Here is a 23,393-nt window from a genome sequence, read left to right as displayed (position 1 = left end):
GGCCGCCTGGGTAAAACACTGAATATACTGATCGACAAACAGATAAAGACACTGTTGCATTAGCCCGATGTCGCGTTTACGCGTTTACAGTACACGCGTTTACAGTAAACGCGTTTACACACGCGTTTACAGCACACGCGTTTACAGCACACGCGTTTACAGTACACGCGTTTACAGTACACGCGTTTACAGTACACGCGTTTACAGTAAACGCGTTTACACACGCGTTTACAGCACACGCGTTTACAGCACACGCGTTTACAGTACACGCGTTTACAGTACACGCGTTTACAGTACACGCGTTTACAGTAAACGCGTTTACACACGCGTTTACAGCACACGCGTTTACAGCACACGCGTTTACAGTACACGCGTTTACAGTACACGCGTTTACAGTACACGCGTTATCGGTGCACACCCCAGTTTACAGTACACGCGTTTACAGTACACGCGTTTACAGTACACGCGTTTACAGTACCCGTGTTTGCAGTACCCGCGTTTACAGTACCCGCGTTTACAGTACCCGCGTTTACAGTACACGCGTTTACAGTACACGCGTTTATAGTTTACAGTACCCGCGTTTACAGTACACGCGTTTATAGTTTACAGTACCCGCGTTTACAGTACACGCGTTTATAGTTTACAGTACCCGCGTTTACAGTACCCGTGTTTACAGTACGCGCGTTTACAGTACACGCGTTTACAGTTTACAGTACCCGCGTTTATATGGTTGTATAGCCCAGTCAAAAGCTAATTACACTGTAATTTGACAAAATACACTGTATTTTTGACCGAAAACAGTGTATTACAAAGAAAACAGTGTATTGCAGGCAGATTACACTGTAATAGACAAATACGGCGTTTGTAAGACAGAATACAGTGTATCTGAGGAATTCACTGTATCGCAGCCAGTACACTGTAACGTCCCTCCAATACACTGTAACGCCTCTCCAATACAGCGTAAAAGTCAATACACTGTGACGCCCCTCCAATACAGTGTAACAGTCACAGTACACTGTGATGGCTCTAATACAGTGTTACACTGTAATGATCCCAATACGCTGTAATGATCCCTACAGTGTAATAGACTCAATACACTGTTATGATCTCATTACACTGTAATAATGCTCAATACACTGTAATAAGAAATGCGGATGGAACCTTGCAGTACCGCTTCGTTCCGCCAGTCAGAATGCAAGCACAAGGGGACTTGGGGATCACCAGGCGTGCTTGTGCTTACGTACAGGCTAGAGTCATTAAAAAGTGCTTGATGACCCGGTACCTTTATCATAGGCAAGAAATACCTTTTATGTCATGTCCTACCTGGGCCGCCCGTGTGATAACTATCGGTACGATTTAAGGGCTTCTAAATATTCCAAAGAATAAATTGAACGCGTTTCCGTTGTATTTTTTTGTTTAAATACACCAAATTTTGGCGCATTTTGTTTTCTCGGGTGGGTATGTGACATAAATAAAATATTCACGGTGTATTTCGTATCACCCTCGGTACCACCTTTTATTTTTAATGTCCATTAGTAAAAATACCTTTCAAAGCAATTTTGTGCATTCTCTTAAGCTTTGTGCTAAATAGTATAGAGGTTATGTATGGGGTTATCAGAAAACCACGTGTGAAACCAGCTACCATATACAGCTACCATATACACAAGCCATTCCAGCATTAGGACTATAAGATCCTACAACGAAAAAATACAAAAATTATTTTGTCAGTTAGACAATCACGTCTCAAAAACATCTCAAAACAAAGTAGAAAATGATGCACACTAAATGCTTATACGTCAAGGAATCACTAGGTTTAGTACATCGAAAACGGCGCGACAGCAGTTAAGAACACATTACACCCAAACCAAATAGATATTAAACAATTGCGTACACGTTGCACGAGTAAAAACATGTTTAATAAGGTCTCATAAAAATAAAATGAGATCAAATCATTCTAGTACTACACTAAATATAATACATGTCCGAAACAAAAATGTCTACTCTAATCATACTTGATTATTCTAAAATAAATATGTTTTAATATGTAACTACAAAGGACGTCCGTGGCAAAAGTTACAGCGCAGAGGGGAAGCTTACAATGCACACATCACTTGCAATATGGGATTTAGATAGATGAGGAACATACACACAATCTATCTGATACATCCCTTTAGTTGTTGTCTTGTCATGTTACAATTTGGAAAACAAGAGTTCCATGATCTCATACCTTCACCACTTATACAATTATACATTGCTTAAGCATCGCTTCCGCTACCTACATATCAAAAGTCACGACAATCCGCGGAGAATATCAAACGCTCATGTAGGTCCAGGACAAGCTGATCATATGAGAAGAACTAGTGGCACTTCTTCCTGAACACAAGAGCTATCTTCTTTGCAAACTTTGTGACCATAGCACGTCTACTTTATGACATATCAAAACCACAAAGTTCTGCTGCATTACCAAGCAAAGCCACCAGGGAGCCCTAATTCTAATCACTTTAAGATTTGTGGCCAGCCTGTCCACACACCAAACATTATTAGGTTACATTTATACCTTCTTGAGGTATCTGTTCACAGACAAACACTGAAAACATGACCTTTACGGCGAATGTAATAAATACATAGTTAGCCAGGGCTGTTACTTCAATGAATGCTTAAAAAAGTTATTTAGGTCCCTGTTTCAAAGTTTCATACATTTCGATATACGCTTTCCTAAACATAAAATGTTACCTTGCTATGCTAGCTTAGTATACGTTGGTACTTCATGATGTATGTCATCAAGCTTGGGAGAAACCTTGCAATGAATTATGCAAACTGAGGCCTGCTGTAGTTGAATCCTAAACATTTTTGAAACATATGATACATGGATTTCATTGTTGCTTTTATGCAAATGTTAGAAAATTTGTTACTACGCTGAGAAAATTATCCATTGCTGTTGTAGTGAGGTAGTAATGTCGTGTTTTGATAGATCATTGGTATCTTTAATCGTCCTGGTTCTCGTTCTGGTTTTGGTATTCTTGTATGATCAATTTTGCTAAGAGGAACTTGTCCCTCCCATTTCCGTTTTCTAGTTCGAACGGTAAAACTTCCCTGAAGAGATTTTCGATACATTCCCGATCAATTTGTAATTCCCCACGCCTGCATATCTTCATCAGATACTCCTCCTCGGTTTCGTCTTCAATGAGTGTGTTAACGTCAATAGGAGGCCCGTTGAAATGTTCAATTACTGAAGTGTAACCTGAATTTCTGAATCGTTGGTAGCCGGTAATCCTTAACTGTTTGGGGCTCATTCTATATTCTGTCGTTCGGATAGGATGGTTGTCATACCAATTTCTGAATTGTTGTAGTGCATTATTGATTATGGGAAGATAGACAAAGTGCAGTGCAAAAATGTCGATATCAGATGACGGGTCCAATGTACCCTCTCTTTCAAAACGTTGAAACAGCTTCCTAAAATGTCTGGTGCAATGATCTCCCATTGTCCCCCAAAAGCGCTCGATAGGCACATTTCTGACAGACGGACCAGTTAAGTGTGCATTGTGACCATGACCTCTTAGCTCTACCATAAATCTGCCAATCTCAGAATTCTCCCCGCCGTCGTCCGTTCGAATTCTGCTGGGGATGCCGTATTCCCTGCAGCCTCGCAGGAAAGCTCTCATCATGAAGGCGGCTGTGTTGGATCCGGTGGCGCTCAGGAACGTGCAGGTCTTGGAGTATCCATCGACGCCGCCTTGAATTGTAATCCCCCAGCAGACTGCCGTCCGGCTGCAAAAAGGAACGTAAGGTGAAAAATCTCTACAAAAAAGACACAATCACAATCACAGAATCGTATCAGAAGTGATTACGGGAAGCATCTTTTTGCGTTTTACACTCGTGTGTTCACAGGTTTATTTACCTTCGCCAAGAGGCGTTCGTCTCTTTCTCTGAAGACTTACATTGTATGTGTTGATACCGATATTTTGTAGGTGGTTAGGTCTTTATGAGAATTACAAATGATCAGATCTTGGGTCCGCTATTAGCTTGAAATGGTACTGCACCGGAACATTTTCCATGATTCCCTGAGGACGGGTTTTCAGTGGAAACAAGGACTGTTTGCGTTGGACAGTACCCTCCTCACGTGATACGAGAAGCACACAAAATGCTAAAATATCATAAAATTCTATTCTTATATTTTTTTTTTTTAATTTTATCATCAACGCCTGAAGAGAGCAAAATTACGAAAGCGTCCGAAGTTAGGGCACACTGTCTAGCGTAGTCGCATTCACGAAGGTACATTCACATCTCAGATTTATCGCTTGTAACGCGGAACGTGAAGGGCTCATGAATACTAGTAGTATGAATGGATTTCCTGACCACTCTCTGACAACTAGCGAAAGGGCGCCGTGAGTTCGAGCGCGTGAAAAAAGCGTCGGATGTTAGGGCATCCACCGTAATGTGTGTGCTGGGGAAGAAGTGATATTATTTCGGGCCTCCTAGCGACTTATTCTTTAACTACAGGGCGTGTGTGGAAATATATTTAAAGGAGGATAACCAAAGAACCAGTTGACGGATCGAGGCGATTTTTGGGTACGTAAGTAGCTTACGTGATGCTGGACATAATCATATGACTAGTTTGCAAATATGGATATAATTTGCGAAACTTTGCGTGACAACCTGCGGTACCGGTTTACAGCGCACTTATCCGTTTAAACTCAGAACGAGAGAAACAAAGCCATGGGCAGACATGTACACTAATGAAGACGCCATTAGCATAATCAAGGAGAATTTTATATTAGTTTAGGTGCATATTAGTTTCTTATTATTATAATAAGTCCTGTAGCGTTAACATTGTTGTTAATGTGATGTCTAGAATTGTTTGCCTTCGTTGTGATTTTCAGATTTTTTTGTTTTGTTTATCGTGTTTGGGATAGCATATATTGCACTTACCCATTTCTTCGTGGGTGTCCGTTCAATTTGTGGTGTGTGTCACAATGGACAATCCAACCTGTCAATGTGATAAAAACGCATTAGTCATTTTTTTCTTATTGTCTATGTGTCGTCGAAGACCGACTATACATGATGTTCTACACCTGACACATACGTTCACCTCACAAATACATGTGTCGCAGAAATCCGGTATATATGAGTTTCACTGCCCGGGGATGATTGATTGATAGTTTGCAGCCAATTAAAGTCTTAGTAGAATTATAGATATAGAACACAACACGGGGTATTCCGTATCGCCCGAGATACCGGCCCGAATCGCGGGAGAGCTGGGAGCAAGGGCGATGCGGAATACACCGTGTTATATGTGTTGTATTTTATCTATGTTATACCCACCCATGAGGACATGTTTTCGAAACTTTTTATGGAAGCCATGGAAGATCGGACCGTACCGTTCTCGACAATGACCAGTGACATCACTTCAGCTGGGCGGGTATGACATAAATTATATGTCTACGGGTCTCCCGCGAGTCGGATCTCCGTCCGGCCGTCGGGCGATCCGACTCGCGGTCGGCCGATACCTCTTGCGATACGGAATACCTGTATGTATATTTCCTATGCATGAAGCTCAGGATGAAATAACACAGCCCATAAATGTAACTAATAAATATTGTTTAATTTGTTCCAGTTAAAACGATTTTGTCTTGTAAGACTTTTACTCCTCACAGTGGCCGCAAACTCTTCACGTATGAAAAGCATATAAGAATAGGATGTCTGTTTCATAAGAATTATTGTGACGGCGTCTATAAGCGTTCGAGTCTTGATGTCCAAAAAGTCCCTATTAATTTTTAAGGGATTACATTGACCATCCTTTCCCATTTCGGACATGGTTTCCAGGGTACACACAAATGTGTGACGCGATCGTCATATATATATACTAGTATATATGTGTGTTTTTCGCGGCTTACCGTTGTGCGTCATGTACGACAAATGTCATATCATATGATCATCATGTACCTGGTTTCTACAGCGCACATATGTGAGCGAAGCACTTATATATATCTAGTGTGTAAAGCGCATATATGTCTGTCTTAAAAAACCAGATACACATGTCCTTTACCTCACGTACACACATGTGTGCTGGTAAACTGACATATATACATATATATGTTCTTCAACCACACGTGTGTCTGTCGTGAAAACCAGATATGGGCTTTACCTTACACAATTGTTAAAATCCGACCTATATATATTCTTTCCCTACACAATTACACAATGGTATAGCACAAATAGTTTCGGCAACAACTACAGACAGCTTCAGGATGCCCGACGAGGCCGGCCTGGCCTCGCCACTCCTTAGACAGTTACATATTGCAGATACTTAGTACAAAGTGGGCGTGCACATATTATATGAAGTTTTGATATGACAAACACAAGGAAGATTAGCTTCACCTGGGCAGTGCGCTCGATAGGGCTGTCTTTCTACTGGTCTCTGCCACCGAGCAGCTATCATCGGCCCACCGACTCGCTGGAGAGACTCCGACACCCTCCGTGTAGGGACTACAACTCCGTCACTGCGCAAGGCACCCATTGCCAGGTTTCTTCCACAGTTAGAGTCGTTTTCTAAGATGCTTCTCATCCTGGTGTCCAAATCTTCATCCGATATGTTTGTGTACCGTTCTCTTTGCAGCAAACCAAGCTCTCTCCTCCTTCTATATAAGGTCGAGTCAGACACTCCTGTTAAAAATAAGCAAGATCCTTGTTGTTATAACTGTTTAAAGATAGATTGTCGACATACTCTAAGTATACCAAAAAGTACCGGAAACAGCTTATTACCTCCGGGGAAGGAGATATCCTTCCGCGAGGAGGTTTTACTATGGTTCGAAACATTTCTGTCAGCAGCTGTTTCTCGCGATCGGATGGACGGATTGGTCTGTTGTTCGGTATACGTATTGCTATTGGGCTGCAGATGATGCAGAACGTTTTTGTTTAATTGCATATGTGTTTATGGGCGTCGAAATAAAATGTTTTTAAGTGCTCCGGACACCCCCGCCATGCTGAAAATGGAATTTACCATGTTGTTAAGGAATGGGGAGTTGCAGTTTTGGGTCTTAGCATTTAAAAGGGGTCAATCAGAGGGGTGTCTGGTTCCGATAAAAAATTTGGGTGACGGCGCAGCAATGACGGCGGGGGTAATGGCGCGGGTGACGGTGCAGGCTGTCAGACTGACTTTGATCAACAGTCCATACCGAACCAACCGTCAGTAGCCATCAAACACATACAAACATATTACGCACATAACTTTCATACTACACACAAACAAATAACCTAAACCAATAGAATACAAAAAAAACCCGGAGGTTTGAAATCTACGATTTTCCTTGTTATAATACTCAAAATGTCAAGTGACACGTATACGCACATGCCTCGCTATACTAATCAGGTACATGCCCGCAGCCTCCACACACACACACACACAGACACGGGGCTGAAAGGTTCATTTTATATACTAGTATATTGAAACTTAAAATTTGAAATTCTAACCCTCTGAAACGCATTTTCCTGCATTTTCGGGGGAAGATTTTGCTGGTACACAATCCTAAGTTTAATATCGCCATTCGACTACATTTCGTCTATTCGTCAATCTCATCTCAGTTCACCTCCACACAATTTCTTTCGTAGGACATTCTGAGATCGGGCAAAAAATGTTGAGTCAGTCCTTGGTTTAATTAAAATTACCTCATGGTGTTTCGGCATGATTTTTGTGGCATCTACTCACGTATATACATGTAGTATTTTAGCAGAACTCTATGGTACAATACAATACAAACAATAATACAAACACTTGGTAATATATATACTTGCATGGATACGTCAAATCAACAAGGTGGAGGTCTCCCTTCCTGGCAAAATTTGAATCATAAGTTCAAACAGAGACGGGAGGAGACAGCTTTTACATAATTGCAAACAATCAAGTCTTGACAGAAACACACGTCATGATATGACAGCTCAAATTGGCCAGTCAGTAACTATTTCCCCATCCAAAGTGCGGAGGTTAAATACAACTATTTTATTGTATTTAACCTCCTTGGTTTGACCGAAGTTACTTTTGAAGACAGAAGAAGATAAAAGATGCCTGTCTTTCTTAAATTTAGGGTTTTTCGGAATTTACAAAATGCAGTATCAAAACTCCTACGCCCGGAGCTGGGTAGGATGCTAGTTTGAACAAATGTTTCAAAAACGCAACAATAAATGTTTCATCACGTGTTTTCCGATATGATGACGGAAGCTTTGAAGTAAACTCGTGTCGATCAATTGCAATTTCTTATCACCCACATGTGCTTTTTACGTTATATGTGGCACCGCGTTCACACCGTCTGGACACCGATTATTAACAACGCTGTTCTGACTTCCTTGTGAAAACCAATGACAGACTGATTACTAATCCTCTTGTGCATTTAGCCCATCTGGGCAAGAACATGCAATAAAGATTCATATCATATCACTAAGCACTGTGATTACTAAGTGTGGGAGTGAATACCGTACTAGGATTTCCTAAATTCAGAAACGAGAGCGAAACTATTACCAGATGTTGCCGCATCTTGCTCAAGCCTTCTAATGTTGTTACCGAACCTTGCATATCGCTCATTTCGTTGGGCCTTTCTCCCATTTCACAATTTTCTGCACTGTTGGGACTGAGCGATTCTTTCAGGTTGACCTAAATTAAGCAACCATTTCGTAATACCTGAAATAATCCATCCACTTTTCTGGAAATCAAAATGTTGCCCCATACTGTCATTATGAAACTTGTTCTTTTGGTATATATGGCCGAGATAAACCTGTCTCGTGCAAGAGACTGGACGGCTGGAAAGAGTAGAAATCGCGGCGAACTGTTCTCTCAACGGACAAACTCCCTTGGCATGCTTATTTCTCTATTTGACCGATTTCTACTCTTTCCAGCCGCCTCGCCAAGCCTGGTAGAGGCTACCCCTAGACTACACGTAGGTGCAAAGTGTATAGCCTCCTTCGCAGTCCTGTTGGGCGTCGGCGTAATTTTTTCTCTGAGCGACGCGAGTAATATGCCGCCGCGAGGGACGATTTGCTGCCGAGGGACTTTTTGCCACGGAGAGAAGGTTTCGCGCTCCAACATTGGTAATGTTACAACAAAGGCATTGCTGTGCATATTGAAGCGTCCCATGCAAACAAACCAAGACAATTTGCAGTACTATTTTTGCTGGCGAAATGTGCCATTCTTTCTATTACGCAACTTGCTGTGGAGCGGTGCGTTACCCTCCCATGATCTGGAGATCAACCCGCCACCAAACTAATCCCCAAGCAAATCTTTTGGTGGGGGCAAGGACATTATACATAATGTCCTTGGTGGGGGTAAGACAGTATCAAATTGGCCAGTCTGTATCCATTTCCCCACCCAAGCTGCTTGGAGATTACACCAAACAACATGGCGGCACTGTCCACGTCTCCCAGCAATATCACAGTTTAGCTTGCGGGTTCCTGTGGTAGTGATCTTTTCAAAGTTGTTTTTCGGAGCAGCAATGTCTCCGGTATTTTGTTGAGTGGATAGGGCTCGGTTTTCGGGAATGGTTGGCGTTCTACCGACGGGTTGATCGGCGACCGCTAGAAAGTTGCAAGTTTTGGCTTGTCGAGCAACGGGGCGTGAACACCACCCTGCACTGGTGGCGTTTATTGCGGGAAGTTCACACATCCATGCCAATCGCTCCTAAGTGTTTTTTGATAGCCCTTTCTACTCGCCGACTGGAAGCAGTCTTGTTGGAGCGCGGAAACCTTCTCTCCGTGGCAAAAAGTCCCTCGGCAGCAAATCGTCCCTCGCGGCGGCATATACATTACTCGCGTCGCTCAGAGAAAAAATTACGCCGACACCCAACAAGACTGCGAAGGAGGCTACAAAGTGTACGTGCTTCAACCGAGGGTTTCCCCTCTCCACCCCCACCCCATGCACACTAGATTTCTTGGGACCAATCAGATGGTCGCTATTCGCGGTCACCGACCGTCTCCAACAATTATCCAATAACAGACTACTTAGTATTCGGTACCCTGGCTCTAATTACTTGTATCTCCTCACTTCCGCTGGGGCCTTGCCTTTTTTTGGGGGGGGGTACTTGTGGTAGACAACATCCCTGCCTATCATTACAATGTTTTTTTTTTAATCATAAGACAAGTCGTTGTGTTGCAAAAATCGCAATGTCTAGTCAATGTGAAAACGATGTAGCCTCCGTAGCAGGCTTATAGAACTGGGGGTTTAGTGGTGGTCTTCGTCTGTTTTCTTATTAGCCCAGTTCTAATTCAACCATGCCGGCTATGTTGTCTATATGCAATCAGAAAATAGTACATAAAAGCTCCCAAAGACCATGAACGACCCGCCCCCCCCCCATTTTTGGCAGGCTATGGAGGCTAAAAACGATGCTAAAAACTTCTTACCTTGAATCCTAGCGGCGACATGAAACGCCACCCCTGCTTGAAAAGACTCGGTCAGTTCGCCTGGATCAATAATGAACCTCGGTCTTCCTCCTGTCGCTTGAACTTCAGGGATTCTTTGTTGAGATACGTCCAAAATCTGTTGTCTGATCTCTTCCATGGTCGTTGATAAAGTTTCCTGTAGTCGCCGAAGTTCTATCTTAATCCCGTGTATCGAAGGAGTGACATCTTCACCTCGTAACCGGTCTAGTCGTACACGCATTAACCTAATCTCACTCACGGAACGTTGAAGTTCTTGCTCAACATCTGTCATTGCCCGGAGACTGGATGCAGAGTTTAAGACATCCCTGGCTTCTCGCCAGACGCTGTCTGCATTTTCGAGAAGGTCGTCTACTTCTTCAGGTGTAACGCCAATAGCTGTTGAAAAAAGACACACGGAGAACGTTAGACAGAATTCACTAACGCCATAGCAGTAAGGAAGGGGAAACAGATAAAGGCACACAATATTTTTCAAACCCTTCATAAATGAAATAATCGTGCTCACCTGTCACGCGTAAGAAATCCCCCGTGGATATAAGGACTAGGACCAGGAGAGGATGAAGGAACATCATCTTCACCTCGGAGAAAAGTCGTTGCCTAACATTAGAGATACCGTCGATGAAATGAATTTTTGCACTCCTCTTGTCAATTAGCCACAGACGCTCTCAAGATGCAAATACAAATCGCGCTTGTTGCCACCGGCCTTACCGATATTTGCTAATTAATCCCAGTCAGCGACAAATACTCCCTCATAAAAAGAATATTGTTTATCGCAAATACGTGTACATGTCTGATTTCTCATTGCACATTGTACACATAACATAGATTACAAGATTGGTTAAAAGCGAGCCAAGTCGTATTGCGGTTTCTTGATTTCAGTTTACCCAACTTTGGGTGAGTTCATAAGTTCACCATTCTGTTCACCGTTCACACCGTCTGGTCACCGATGCATAACAACGCTGTTCTGACTTCCTTGTGAAAACCAATGACAGACTGATTACCAGGACTGATTACTAAGCACTGTTATTACTAAGTGTGGGTCTGAATACCGTACTAGTACTTAGATTTCCTAAATCCAGAAACGAGAGCGAAAGTTTGAGCAAGATGCGACAACATCTGGTAATAGTTTCAAATTATTACTAGATGTTGTCGCATCTTGCTCAAGCCTACACTTTCAGGTGGACCTAGATAATGTGTAACGGTTGTGACTATTTTAATTATGGTAATATGTAAGTGACCATATGGAGAGACTTGTGACCATATGGAGAGACTTGTTATAGAGAGATATGCATATATTAGCGCGTTAGGTAGGCCCTGATTGGTTGGCAAGCAAACAATCAGGTGAAGGACTATTGTCAGCATAGTCGAGCCTGGAGGTGACAACCGCTCTGTGAGCCAGTTCGACGCCTGCCTGGACTCAAGGTATGTATATCTGTAGTTGTAGCTCTGTAGATTAGTACTGTATAACTGTTAGTACCTCATCGGTGCAATCCTAGACCATTGGTAACTATCTGTATAACTATGTGCTAAACTCTCTTCTAACCATTAGACCATATATACCTTTGGAGTTAACATACGGACTAATAAACCAGCTCAGCAGAATCAGAAGTAATCGAACTATAATTTTGGATCTCGTTTATAGTAAGATATATATAGACGCTAAGATACCAAAGTACCACTAGACTTGTTCCCATGCCGGTCTGCTGAACAAACGTGGTTTGCAGTCCTATGTTATACTCTGTGTTAAACATTCTAAGCTCTGATTTTGATATAGTTCCTGCTTGTTGTTTCTGCCTACCTATGTTACGCGCTTCCTAAGGCTAATTCCACCTTGTTCTTTGAACTTGACTCTCCCCTTCCTACTGGGTAGCAGGTCGTCCCCCCCCCCCCATGCCTTTTCCCCCATGTCAGTCTGGTCAATTTTCCCCATCAGTGGTTATGACTCCTAAAGTTATTTTTAAAATCTAAGATAAACGTAGGCTACTATAACTGTTAACATGTGATAGTTAGTGCGGTATCTGTACTTTTGTTGTAGTTTTTCCTAAGTTTCATAGAATTTTATAGACTAACAAGCCGTCAGTTTCACGGCGGCGGGCGGGGATGCCAGGTTCCCCCACCACTAACACAGCCCGGGTGCGGTGTCAAGTTGGAGATTTCAGGGACTACTTGCTTGTGTTTGAATGTTTCAGTCAGAGACTTTTATGTTTAAATTATTTTAAATCATAGATGTTTACTTTTCAATGTTTTCAATCGTGGTTATTTATGTATAACTTGGCACACTGCATCTGGCGCTGTGCTAACATCAGGCAAAACGGTAGTCAACATATAAGAAAGTAGTATGCAACAACGACATCACATGTAAACACTTATAGTAACATAATTTTATCTTAGATTGAAAAAAATAACTTTAGCAGTAATAACCACTGACAGGGAAATAACCAGACTGACATAGGGGAAAAGGCATGGGGGGGAAACGACTAGACCTTGTGTGCAAAGTTTCGGTGTAAGTGATTGAAAAGTTCCCGCCGGTATAACTTCCCCAAATGCATTTTTGTTGTTTTGAGAATTGGTATCATTTATACCCTTGTTCTGTGCGTTCTAAATTTGTGTCCAAAATTGCGGTTTTCTTAGCTCCAAGCTTGGGTCGGCAAACTTTGCATAAGGTATATTGTTATTCATTAATTATCACCTTGTCCTTGCTTTTGTCCTTCGTTCCCACCTTGCCGCTTGTCACCCCTCTAAGCGGTGTGAACTGCCATAAGTCTTTGTGCCCTCGGCCATGTGCTAGACCTCCCTGACTTGTGCCATATTGGTGTGAAACGTCCCTTTTGTTTTTTTGGGCACCTGATTTACATCTAAATTTTTGAATTCTGATCAGGGCGTCATCTATTGTTCTGGCTCAAAATCTGTTGGTTTAGGCACCTTTGATCTGTTTTCCAAAACACCAACAAAAGTTTTTTTGGCTAGTAGTATTTTTCTCACCTTCCCAAAAAACCTTTTCGCCTACTCTGGTGTTGATCTCAATGACCGCTGACCCTTTCGTGTTTTGGCTCTTTTGCTTTTCATTCCCGTTTGGCATTTAATTTTCCCAAACATGGCCGACAAAATTCTTTCATATGGCCCGACTGCCTTCCGAAGTTTGCCCAAGAGCCCCAACCACACTTCCTCTCCTACTGCTCATATCTGTGCTCCAGGAGGGAATCATTTTTGCACATATTTCAGAATATCTGAAATAATCCATCCACCTCTCTAAAAAACAAAAGTTAGCACATCCTGACGACCGAGTGACTTTCTACTTCAGGATGGCTGGTAACGAAGATCCCTTTCGTGGAACATTGGACAACGCACAACGCGCTGGACTTCCACGTCCAGATGAAGAGGCGTCAGATGAAGAGATGGAGGCACTGGAGCCACCTCAAGCCAACATCGTCCCGCGCGCCAACACCCGACGTGGTCCAGGTGACTATACAAGACAAATGGTGCTGATAAACATTTTTCAACTGGAAGGGAATACGGCACCTCGGACGAACGATAACCAAATCGTCCGCGTAGTCATAAACCAAGCACTAACCAGTGGCCAATTGTTGGCCAGGATAAAGGAAGGCTTCCTGGATCCAAATCGCGTGAACGTCCGAGCGGCAGAACGGCGTAAGATTGAGAGAGCTTCCTTAAGGTAAGTTGTTCACATTCGAATATTCATAATTTAAAGATCAATTTGTAAACGTAATGTAAAAAGTTCGCAAGCCGTATTTTCATCACTCATGTCTATTTGAACACTTTTCAAATTTATACCCTTTTCATCATTCGATATAATTTCATTCGGGGTGAATTCTGTATGTAAGTCGCAAAATAATAGTGTCGAAATTTCGTTTGATCTTATGTTTGCTGTTCTTGATGATTAGCATCTATAGCTTTACGCCATAGGAATATGAGGAAAGCTTTTTTTTCTTCCAAAAAGATACGCGTTTGGTTACATCATACTTTTGTGAGATGACGGCTGTCTTATGACGCACTGGTGTTTAACTTTTGAATGTTGGATTATCCAAAACAATTGGTGTCATTTATTTCATGACTTTATGTGCTGAAATATATTTATTTCCAATTTTATATATTTTGCTATGGGGGGTGGCTTGTCACTGAATGCTATCCGGGATATTTCTGCTGGCGACAGATTTAGGAATAATTTATCTGACTCGGTTCGTACTTCACACCAGTAGCCTTTCCGCTGACGCATAGTTTGAGATTCCAAAGCAGCTGTTCCAAAGATTCCAAAGTTCTCAAAACGTGAGCGCTTGAACTTGCTGTGGGGTTCTCTAGGCAGAACAATCCACTTGTGATTGTTCAATTTTTCAGACGCTTTGCATTTGTTTATAGGAAAACCGTTTATAGCTTGGCCTGTTGTACTAGTATATGTGCGCGCTTGGGTGAGTTCATGACACTTACATGAAACAATGTGCTAATGCTAATAGCCGACTCGTCAGCCGTCATTGGCTAATAGCTGCGTTAGTCGGTGACCTGTCAGCAGCCCTCTGATTGGTCCGCTACAAACCTACTGGATGTCGTATAGTGTACACATATAAACATGGATGACATAAATAACTCGCTCTGGGCAGAAGCTAGTTACTTTGGAATGTTCTACTTTTGTACGGGTGTGAGTAGAAGCAGGAACACTGTCAAAAAGATATATATATATTTAAAATAAATGCAATTGTAAAACATATATGTTTAATTAGAATATATATATATATATATATATATATACTTTTCAAAACAATATTGCAGAGTAGTTTCTTCCGGTCAGAATTCTTCCTTTCGCATAAAACATTGAGATTTTCTAGAATTTTCCAAAGTCTACAATTTTGACGGTTTCATCAAAAGATGCTTAAGTATTGCAATTGGTTCTGTGGGAATAGGCTGATTATTCACGGCACCAAAAGAGACCGTAAATCAACAATATTTGACATCTTAGATCTTAGGACCATGGAGGTTGGAAAAAAGAGATTAGGATCAGACAGTTTGCCACAAAGGTCTTTAATTACACATTGTTTTTGTGTGCAAAAGTTAACACGTTGTTGCTAATTACGCTAATGAGTACATCTAGCCATAGTCTGTGTAACGCAAAACTCTGCCGTCCGCTTTAGCAACAATGTGTTAACTTTTGTACACAAAAACATGTAATTAAAGACCTTTGTGGCAAACTGTTTGATCCTAAGATCCTGAAAATTTTAAGATTGTGGCATGGAAAGTTTAAGAGTTACAACAAAATGTATGTCAAATATTGTTGATTTACGGTCAATTCCGCGTCACCGTTTTCTCCATGTTTGTAAGAAAAGAATACCCCAGTAACAAAAGTTCTAAATTTTTAAAAAATTTGAAAATTAAAACTTTAATATATTTGAATTCATTTAGATATTTCTGAAACACTTTGAAGGTGGCTGTACAAAGATCTCCATAATGATCTTACAATAATGAAAAGGCTTTTTGGAATGAAAATTTTTATATGATAGGGGTTTTGAAAACACCACTTTTTGTGAACAATATATGTTTTGGAATTTAATGTATTTAAGATATATATATTGTTTTGAAAATGTATATATATTTTCTTCTTAACTATATATGTTTTACAACTGTATGTATTTACTATACATATATTGTTTTGAAAAGTATATATGTATTCTTATTAAACATATATGTTTTACAATTGTATGTATTTTAAATATGTATATCATATTTTTGACAGTGTTCCTGCTTCGTAGAAACAGTCCATAATTTTTATTGGGAGGGGTATGACTGAAATATGCTGTATTTTCTCTTGAGCAAATGCCTCTCTAGTTTCATCTGATCCATCTAGTGGATAACGGGAAAAGTTACATGTACTTGCAATTTTCGGCTTCTTTTTACCGCTATTATCGGCTGTGTTTGTCTGTGAAGCGCTGTCCGATGATACTGAGATAAGGTGTGCATTTTCGAATGAGATCAAATTGGGGATATCTGGCTTTCGCCTACAATTTTGTCTTCAATGAACCTAAGACCACAACTCTTGTGTTTTTTGTTTGGAAATAAGAATATTGAAAGATTTTTGTTTATACACGGATTTCCGTTGGGGTCGCCCTTTTACATTCAAACGTTGCAGTGGCGTTTGTTTGGTTGCAGGGGGGGGGGGTGATACTATCCCATCATCCTTTGCAAAACACATTCCACAACACGTGTCCCAGATGGCTGACTGTCAGCACCAGGCATATAGTCTTGTCATGTTTCCTTTAAAAGTGCAGCAATGGCAACAATTTGACCAGTAATTTTTGGTTCTTTGAATTATCAAAGGACTCAAGTAGTGTATGAGGCTATCTGACTTTTTGTAACTTATGTACAACTTCTTACATTGTGTCATAAACATTTATGCAAACATTTGCTTCAAAAATGGTGCTCAAACTTCACCAAACTAAAGTGCTTTTCTACAAACTCTGTTGATTGGTGATATTATACATCTGGATGCTAATCGGCAGCCTTTCAGCGGACGCAAACATAGTTTGAGGTGTAAAAAACATTTCAATGTCTAAAAACTACAGGGGTTTTTCTAGAAAAATCTGGCATGAGTGAACACTGCAATATCACGGCGAGGGAGCAAAGCGACCGAGGGGGGGGGGGTGCGGAAGAGGGGTTTCGAAGTTGAAATGGGACAGTTTGAGGCAACTTGAGTTGAGGGGGGAAATTTGAACTCTTTCATTGTATGTTTCTTTGAAAACAAACAACTATGATTATGAGAAGGTCTGTTTACTTGGATTTTTTTTAATTTCAAGATTTAGACACTCACTCACACAGTCCTCTTAGCTTGCACAAAATTTACAATATGCTAGATACAATGCTCAATACAAATTTCCAGTACTATAATGTATGTAAAAGCCATAGGAGAAGGATAGATAGACTAAAATAATTCAATGTTTTTTTGTCAATATATTTCCTAAATTTCTATTCATGCATTGCATATTACAATCAACACAATGTGCACATCACCCTTTATACACTTACACAATTAGTGATCAATGTTACTAGTAGCCCTAGATGACAACATTGGGTTTGCCACAGCCTTTCACATGGCAAACATTGCAACACCTTCATCCAGGCTGCTACAAACTCAGGTCTCATGTTTCACTTCAGAGCCTGTTCTATAGTATGCAAATGAAGGAGGCTTACATGTAGTCTTTGCGCAAGTTCTCAATGAACTATGTACTTTACTCCATTCAGACTTTTACTACTAGAGCTAAATTTTCATGTTTGTGGTAAGATTTTGGAATTTTCATGAGAGAAACATAGTTTGTAATCCTAGAATACATTGTTATGTGGTGTTGTTTTTGGATTTTTACTGGAAAAAGATAATTTTGAAAAAGACTTCAATCTGAAAATTGATATGAGGGCGCTAGCTTGTTACATAAGGGCGGAGCGCCCTTGTTCCCCTTTTTAGAAAACCCCCCGGATCGGATACCGCATGTACAAAACCAGAGTAAAATGTCTTAATGTTGGGATCTGTTGCTTTTTTGGAGCTGAATGTTAAAGGTAAGGGTTATTTGCATTTGATTATGTAAAAAAATGGAGTTTGTGCCATGTTTGGTGTGTCCAGGCCAGAAAAGAAGTCCTGAGTTTCCATGCTATCATCAGCTGGTGATAGAGGTCAGAGGTCACTTCTTAAAGTTTATGCTAGCATTTAGATGCCTTTAGCAGTATTTTTTTATATCAACAAAATTGACAGTTTAGAGGCCGAGTGACCCTATGAATGCGTGCTCTTGATGCAGTTTCACTCAGGCAGGTGGCTTTTCACACCTTCTTTCTTACATGTTTTCCATACATTTCAATGGGACAGTCCATTACCCGCTCTGTGTGTAGTTAAGTCACTTTTTAGCCTTTCTAGCTAATTAACTGGTCCCCCAAATTTGATGTTCAATATATTGTCACTAAGATATTTTCTTCCAGAACTTACAACAAGACATGAACCATAGGATGCATAAGATACTTTCTAAGTATATAGACTCCAATTAAAGCATACTGATATAAAGATATGAATATAATCAGAGCTAAATTTTATCACTTTTATGCTCCCGGCGGAAGCCCTAAAATCATGTATTTGACACAAATTTGGTATGTATGTATTCTGCAATGATCACTCTATAATATTCAAGTGGTCCCACATCTACCAATATCATTATAGCAGAGATATTCTTTAATATGTTCAAAATATTACCAAAAATGGCATAATTGAAATATTCATAGATCCCATACAATGTACTGGAAATGTGCACAACCCTGGGACCACTTGAACATTAAAATTCAACTTGTCTACTTTTCAGACATGTCTTTTGCGTGAAACAAGAACATTGCATATGTTTCCGCCTTTGAGAAGAAAAAAATATGACAAAATTGCAACTTTTGGCCACTCCAAGGATGACATATGATATCTTTGTTTGGATAAGGGGACAATATGGCCAATTAGTTTGTTGACTCAGACCCTGACAGCAGGGTACCAGAATACCTGAGGAAAACAATAGGCAAATTCACGGCTGCTTCACACCTTTACCTGCCATGCCAGACAGTTTGGCTTGGGTTGATAAACAAGTACAATAGACACTTTTTAGCACTGGAGTATCTGAAGAGACAATTAGCAAGCACAGCACACATACATGTACACAATACAGAAATTTCCAGAAAAGTTACACTAAGACTATTTATCAAAGGAGCTTCAGTTTGAAATTGAAGCTTCTTGGTTTATCCAAGCAAAATGAGATAAATTTGGTCATGTAGTTAGAACCCCTAGAACCTCCTTGATTTGGCAGACATTTATATGATTGTTTCATGCACATAAAGCAATTTGGAGGAATTGTTTGATCAAGACACAAGAAAAATGTTAAATCATGTGAACTATAGTATTGATTTTTCAGTCCTTAGTGTTCTGAGCATGGATATAATATAACTCTTGCAAAACAATGTAAACAAAGTCATCACATATGCCAGTCACTTGAAAAATGGGAAATTCAGTCTTTATTTTGTGGAAATTAATGGTACATGTAAATTATTTCAGGCATTTTCCTTGGATTCAGTAAAGACTGTACACCAAGTACTAGTATAATGTCCTCAGTACAATGAAGGCCAAATCACCAAATGAAAAAGTGGCACAGAAACCTTTCTTTTTTTTTTTAGATTTGTATTTTAAAAAAAACTGTTAAATTTCCCATTTTGCAAGTGACAGCTAGTTAGCAGCATGATTACCTTTATACGAAACTGGGTTTACAAGAGAAGTCTACTTCTTAAAGAGTTCAATTAGAAGAAGCAATCCTTTGGGCCAGACTTAGTACTATATAATAGTAGTGGAGCTTTGATAAGAACAAACATGAGTACTGTAACAGAAGGGCATAAGTACATGCATGCAGTCGGTGTGATGATGGTAAGGGTATTTATATACAGTAGTTATCAAATGGGCTGGAACACCTGTATTGAATGTTATTGTGGCCCAGGTTTTGCATAAAAGTAGCTATCAAATTAGTTTTGGTGTGTGACATATTTAGTAATCATTTCATTATGAAAACAACAAATCTAATTTCTTAATAGACCTTACACTGTGTGGGCCTGCAGGTGGGTGGGGGAAGTCTGACAGATTGATGGGTCAGTTTTATATCAGACATAATGTCATGTACCGATATACATGTATTACAAGAAGAGTTCCATGACCATTGCAAAATAATGGACCAGGTTACATTTACGATTTATCTTAATGGTTCCATAAGGGCCTTAATTCCATCGTGATGTTCCTCCGTCTATTTCTTGGTTACATATGTCACTTGATTGAAAGTCATGACAATCCAATGACAATCTGTCTGATAATATAGTCACTGTCATATGAAATTGGTCCCTGCAATCAAAAAAGCTGCTTGGGCTTCAAACCTATACCACTTTTTCAGGAGGCCAAGAGCTATCAGACATTCACAAATCATGTCTGACAGACCTACAGACAGGGACAAACCGTGCTGTAACCATCTTGGCAAAGAGTAGGAAAGGCTTTCAATTTGTAGTGTTCAACACGATAGTGACTACATTGATTCAACAGTTTGATACAAAGTTTCCAGTTATTGTCAGAGAGTGGATTCCAAGTATTCAACTGGATGAAGTGCAAATTTAATGTATAAGGCTCACCAAAGTCTTCACATGTCTCAATTACACGCTGGATTAGCTAAGCTAATCCTTGGGAGACCCTCACAGTGCAGTTGGGTGTGCCCTGGTAGGCCTTTTGGTCAGGGGATAAATCACATGAAGTGTCGCCAGAGGCCAGACACATGCTGTTTTGGGACCACTACAATTTATACTCTTGAAACCTTCTTTATTTATCTAAGGATAATGAGGCAGATTGGCAGATGAGGCCATGACAAGCAAGCCCACAATTTTCTACCCCACCCCCACTTGAAGAGCATGCTAATAGCCCTTGCCCTGATATGTTGGTGAGGTCCACTACTGAAAACTTACACAGTTACAGAAAAATTGTAGCCGTTTTGAATCTTGCAAAATTCAATTGCGGGATTATTAGTAGGGAAAACTTTTACAATGCTAATATTTCTACACATGTTTTGACATACTCAATACTTCTTATCCTTTATCAACAAGGATAATTTCCTTGCTAAATCATAGTCTTTATGCCAGACTGTTTCCAGTTACTTTGTGTGTATTTCCGTATGGTACAGTCAAACTTGTCCAAGCAGCCACCTCATTTGGTCAGCCATCTGGTCATGCAACAACTGCGTTTTCTCAGTTCTGAATTTTTCTCCATAGACGATGCCACAGCGACTGGCACTATTGGGAGGCGTTCATGGTTCAATCTCTTTCACATTTTCAAGTGTGATAGAAAACATTTTTTTAATGATCATAGCTACATAGCGAGAAATCTTAAAAGAATTGGCCAGTTTGCATTTGAATTCAGTGGTCTTTGTGTAGTGTAAATTGGGTGATTTTGAGTCAACTGGGCAGTTTATTGACACTGTAAACTGGGTGGAAATTTTGCTGAGGTTTCCTTGTTCTCTGTCCTATCTAGTCGCCATGCTTTTTGTGTGAAGAGACAACTTTTCATTGGTTCCCCTCAGTCTCCTCCCTTGCCCATTAATCACAGCTTGTTAGACTGTAGACAGGCAGGGTAACACAAGTGGTCCTCTTTCTCTGACCTCTAGCAGTGGGGGCCGTCATGCCAAATTAACACTCAGTCCTACATGTATCTGTACAACAGCAGCTTCCCCACTGCACATCCATGTGGGGAGAAACCCACATTCCAGTCTGTGTTTCAGGGGCAGTGTCTCATGCAGATCTATACACGTATTTTGGTCCCAATGTTGAAGAATCCTTTTACAATGCAACTTTGTTTCATTAAAAGTTCAAAATATGTTGTTTTAATTATAAACCAGCCTGGTGTGTTGACTTCATCCTTCATGGCCCATATCCTAACATTTCCGGCCTTCATGGGGTGCCTTGGCCTGTTGTTTTTTTTTTATCTCGCCCTGTCGCTTCAAACAACTAATTAAACTGGTGTGGCCTTACGAGGCACTCACTTTTGTATCAAATCTGGCTTATTCAAACTTAAAGCTCCTAAAGGTCTGATGAGACCGAGGAAATGCCTACTACCATAACTACTGTACTCCAGGACGTTTTTCACACTTTGAGTAGAAAAAGGGTGTACAAATGTATTGTCCAGAGGCCTTGCCACTTCCTTTCAGTTTCACTGACCCCTCCTCCTGGCTGCCCAACACAAGCACTCTAGAAGTTTGAACGTTCCTCTGGAGAGATAAAGATAGACCCAGTGCCATCCCTGGGATCCAGGTGGTTCCCATGGTGGAGGGGAGTATATGTGGGGCAGGGATCTGGCATCCAGGCTGGGGGCAGCATTTACTTGTCTTGTATCCCAGGCTGTTGTATCCAGTGTCTGATTTCTCCAACTAAAGCAGATGTTAAGCTAGAAAACTGTGATGTTTTCTAGATGCCTTGTATCCATTGTCTGTATGTTCCAAGCAGATGTTGGGCTCTGTCTACCTCTGTCACAAAAAAAGGTTTGAAGTTCAACCCTAATCTGTTGTTCAAATCCCTAATACCTTCTGGTCATTTTGTAGGAATGAAACAACAACTTGAACGAGAAGTAAATGCAATTGCTTTCCTAATTGACTGAGTTTGAGGTGATCAGAATTCATGTCAAACTCCTGTAGCTGTTGTAACATGCAGTTATTGCTCAGCTGTGGATGTAAAATGTATTAAAAATTATGCTGTAGTTTATTTTATCATAATCTGTGAAAAGTAGATTGAGACAGTGATTGATAAACATGTACATTTTGACATTGGCACAAAGTGATGAATTAGATCACTGGGTTTTTATCTGTTTCTGCTCGCTCCTGGACCTGTTTCTTACACATTAGGTTCACTTCAATGCTAGCTCAAATTTAGGTTTCCTCCTCATAAGAAACTGAGAAAGAAGCTGGTTCAGATAACATAAACAAAGGCAGGCTAATTCCTTTGGTCCCAGTGGGGACTGTCCAGGAATTCCTGCACAGTCGGCCCTGGCTAGCCCACTCACAGGAAGGCTAAGGGGGCAAGGTGCCATATCATATGTCACTCCTGTTCACCAGGAAATTAAAAACAAGAGTTCCACGATCTCATACCTTCGCCAAAAGATGTTAACCCTTGCGGGTGACGAATTCTACATTTTAATCATTGATTTTGTAAATAAGAGCCTCATTTGCATGGATTATATCAGTTGATCATATTCTCCATCCAATGACAGCCTTATCATAACAAAACGGCTATTATAGCACTTCCTCATAAATTATGCAAATGAGGTCATGATTTGAATAAATTATGTTTATTGATGTTCACCTTCACTTAACTTCCAAATGTGGCAAGTATGAAATTCGGGGTGCAGCAGTTACAACTATGGAATTATAAGAATTTGCCATTAATTATGC

At 40.5% G+C, this 23,393-nt stretch overlaps 2 protein-coding genes across 3 annotated transcripts in view; one reads left to right on the top strand and one right to left on the bottom strand.

Moving 5' to 3' along the window:
- Positions 1 to 724: 724 nt before the first annotated feature.
- On the bottom strand, positions 725 to 11,536 carry LOC109468721. Of its 2 annotated transcripts, XM_019767041.1 has the most exons (5): positions 10,925 to 11,534; positions 10,384 to 10,797; positions 6,379 to 6,663; positions 4,930 to 4,987; positions 725 to 3,768 (listed from the first exon to the last, which is right to left on the bottom strand). In XM_019767041.1, the coding sequence occupies exons 1-5, from the start codon at positions 10,989 to 10,991 to the stop codon at positions 2,985 to 2,987; spliced, it is 1,608 nt and encodes a 535-aa protein (XP_019622600.1). In that variant the 5' UTR covers positions 10,992 to 11,534; the 3' UTR covers positions 725 to 2,984. The 2 variants fall into 2 exon arrangements, with proteins under 2 accessions (XP_019622600.1, XP_019622599.1); XM_019767040.1 differs by having other exon boundaries at positions 10,384 to 11,536.
- Positions 11,537 to 11,738: 202 nt separating this feature from the next.
- The window catches only part of LOC109468713, a 21,992-nt gene continuing 10,337 nt past the window's right edge, over positions 11,739 to 23,393 (top strand). The window contains exons 1-2 of the mRNA XM_019767029.1: positions 11,739 to 11,841; positions 13,721 to 14,092. Coding sequence (XP_019622588.1) covers positions 13,722 to 14,092 — 371 coding nt within the window. The 5' untranslated portion in view covers positions 11,739 to 11,841; position 13,721. The remainder of the gene's footprint in view (positions 11,842 to 13,720; positions 14,093 to 23,393) is intronic.

Source organism: Branchiostoma belcheri, unplaced genomic scaffold (assembly GCF_001625305.1).
Source record: "Branchiostoma belcheri isolate BF01 breed outbred unplaced genomic scaffold, Haploidv18h27 scaffold2, whole genome shotgun sequence".
In the NCBI taxonomy this organism is placed as follows: Eukaryota; Metazoa; Chordata; class Leptocardii; order Amphioxiformes; family Branchiostomatidae; genus Branchiostoma; species Branchiostoma belcheri.
Note: the sequence above shows the minus strand (reverse complement) of the source record. Positions and strands in the feature narration are given on the sequence as shown.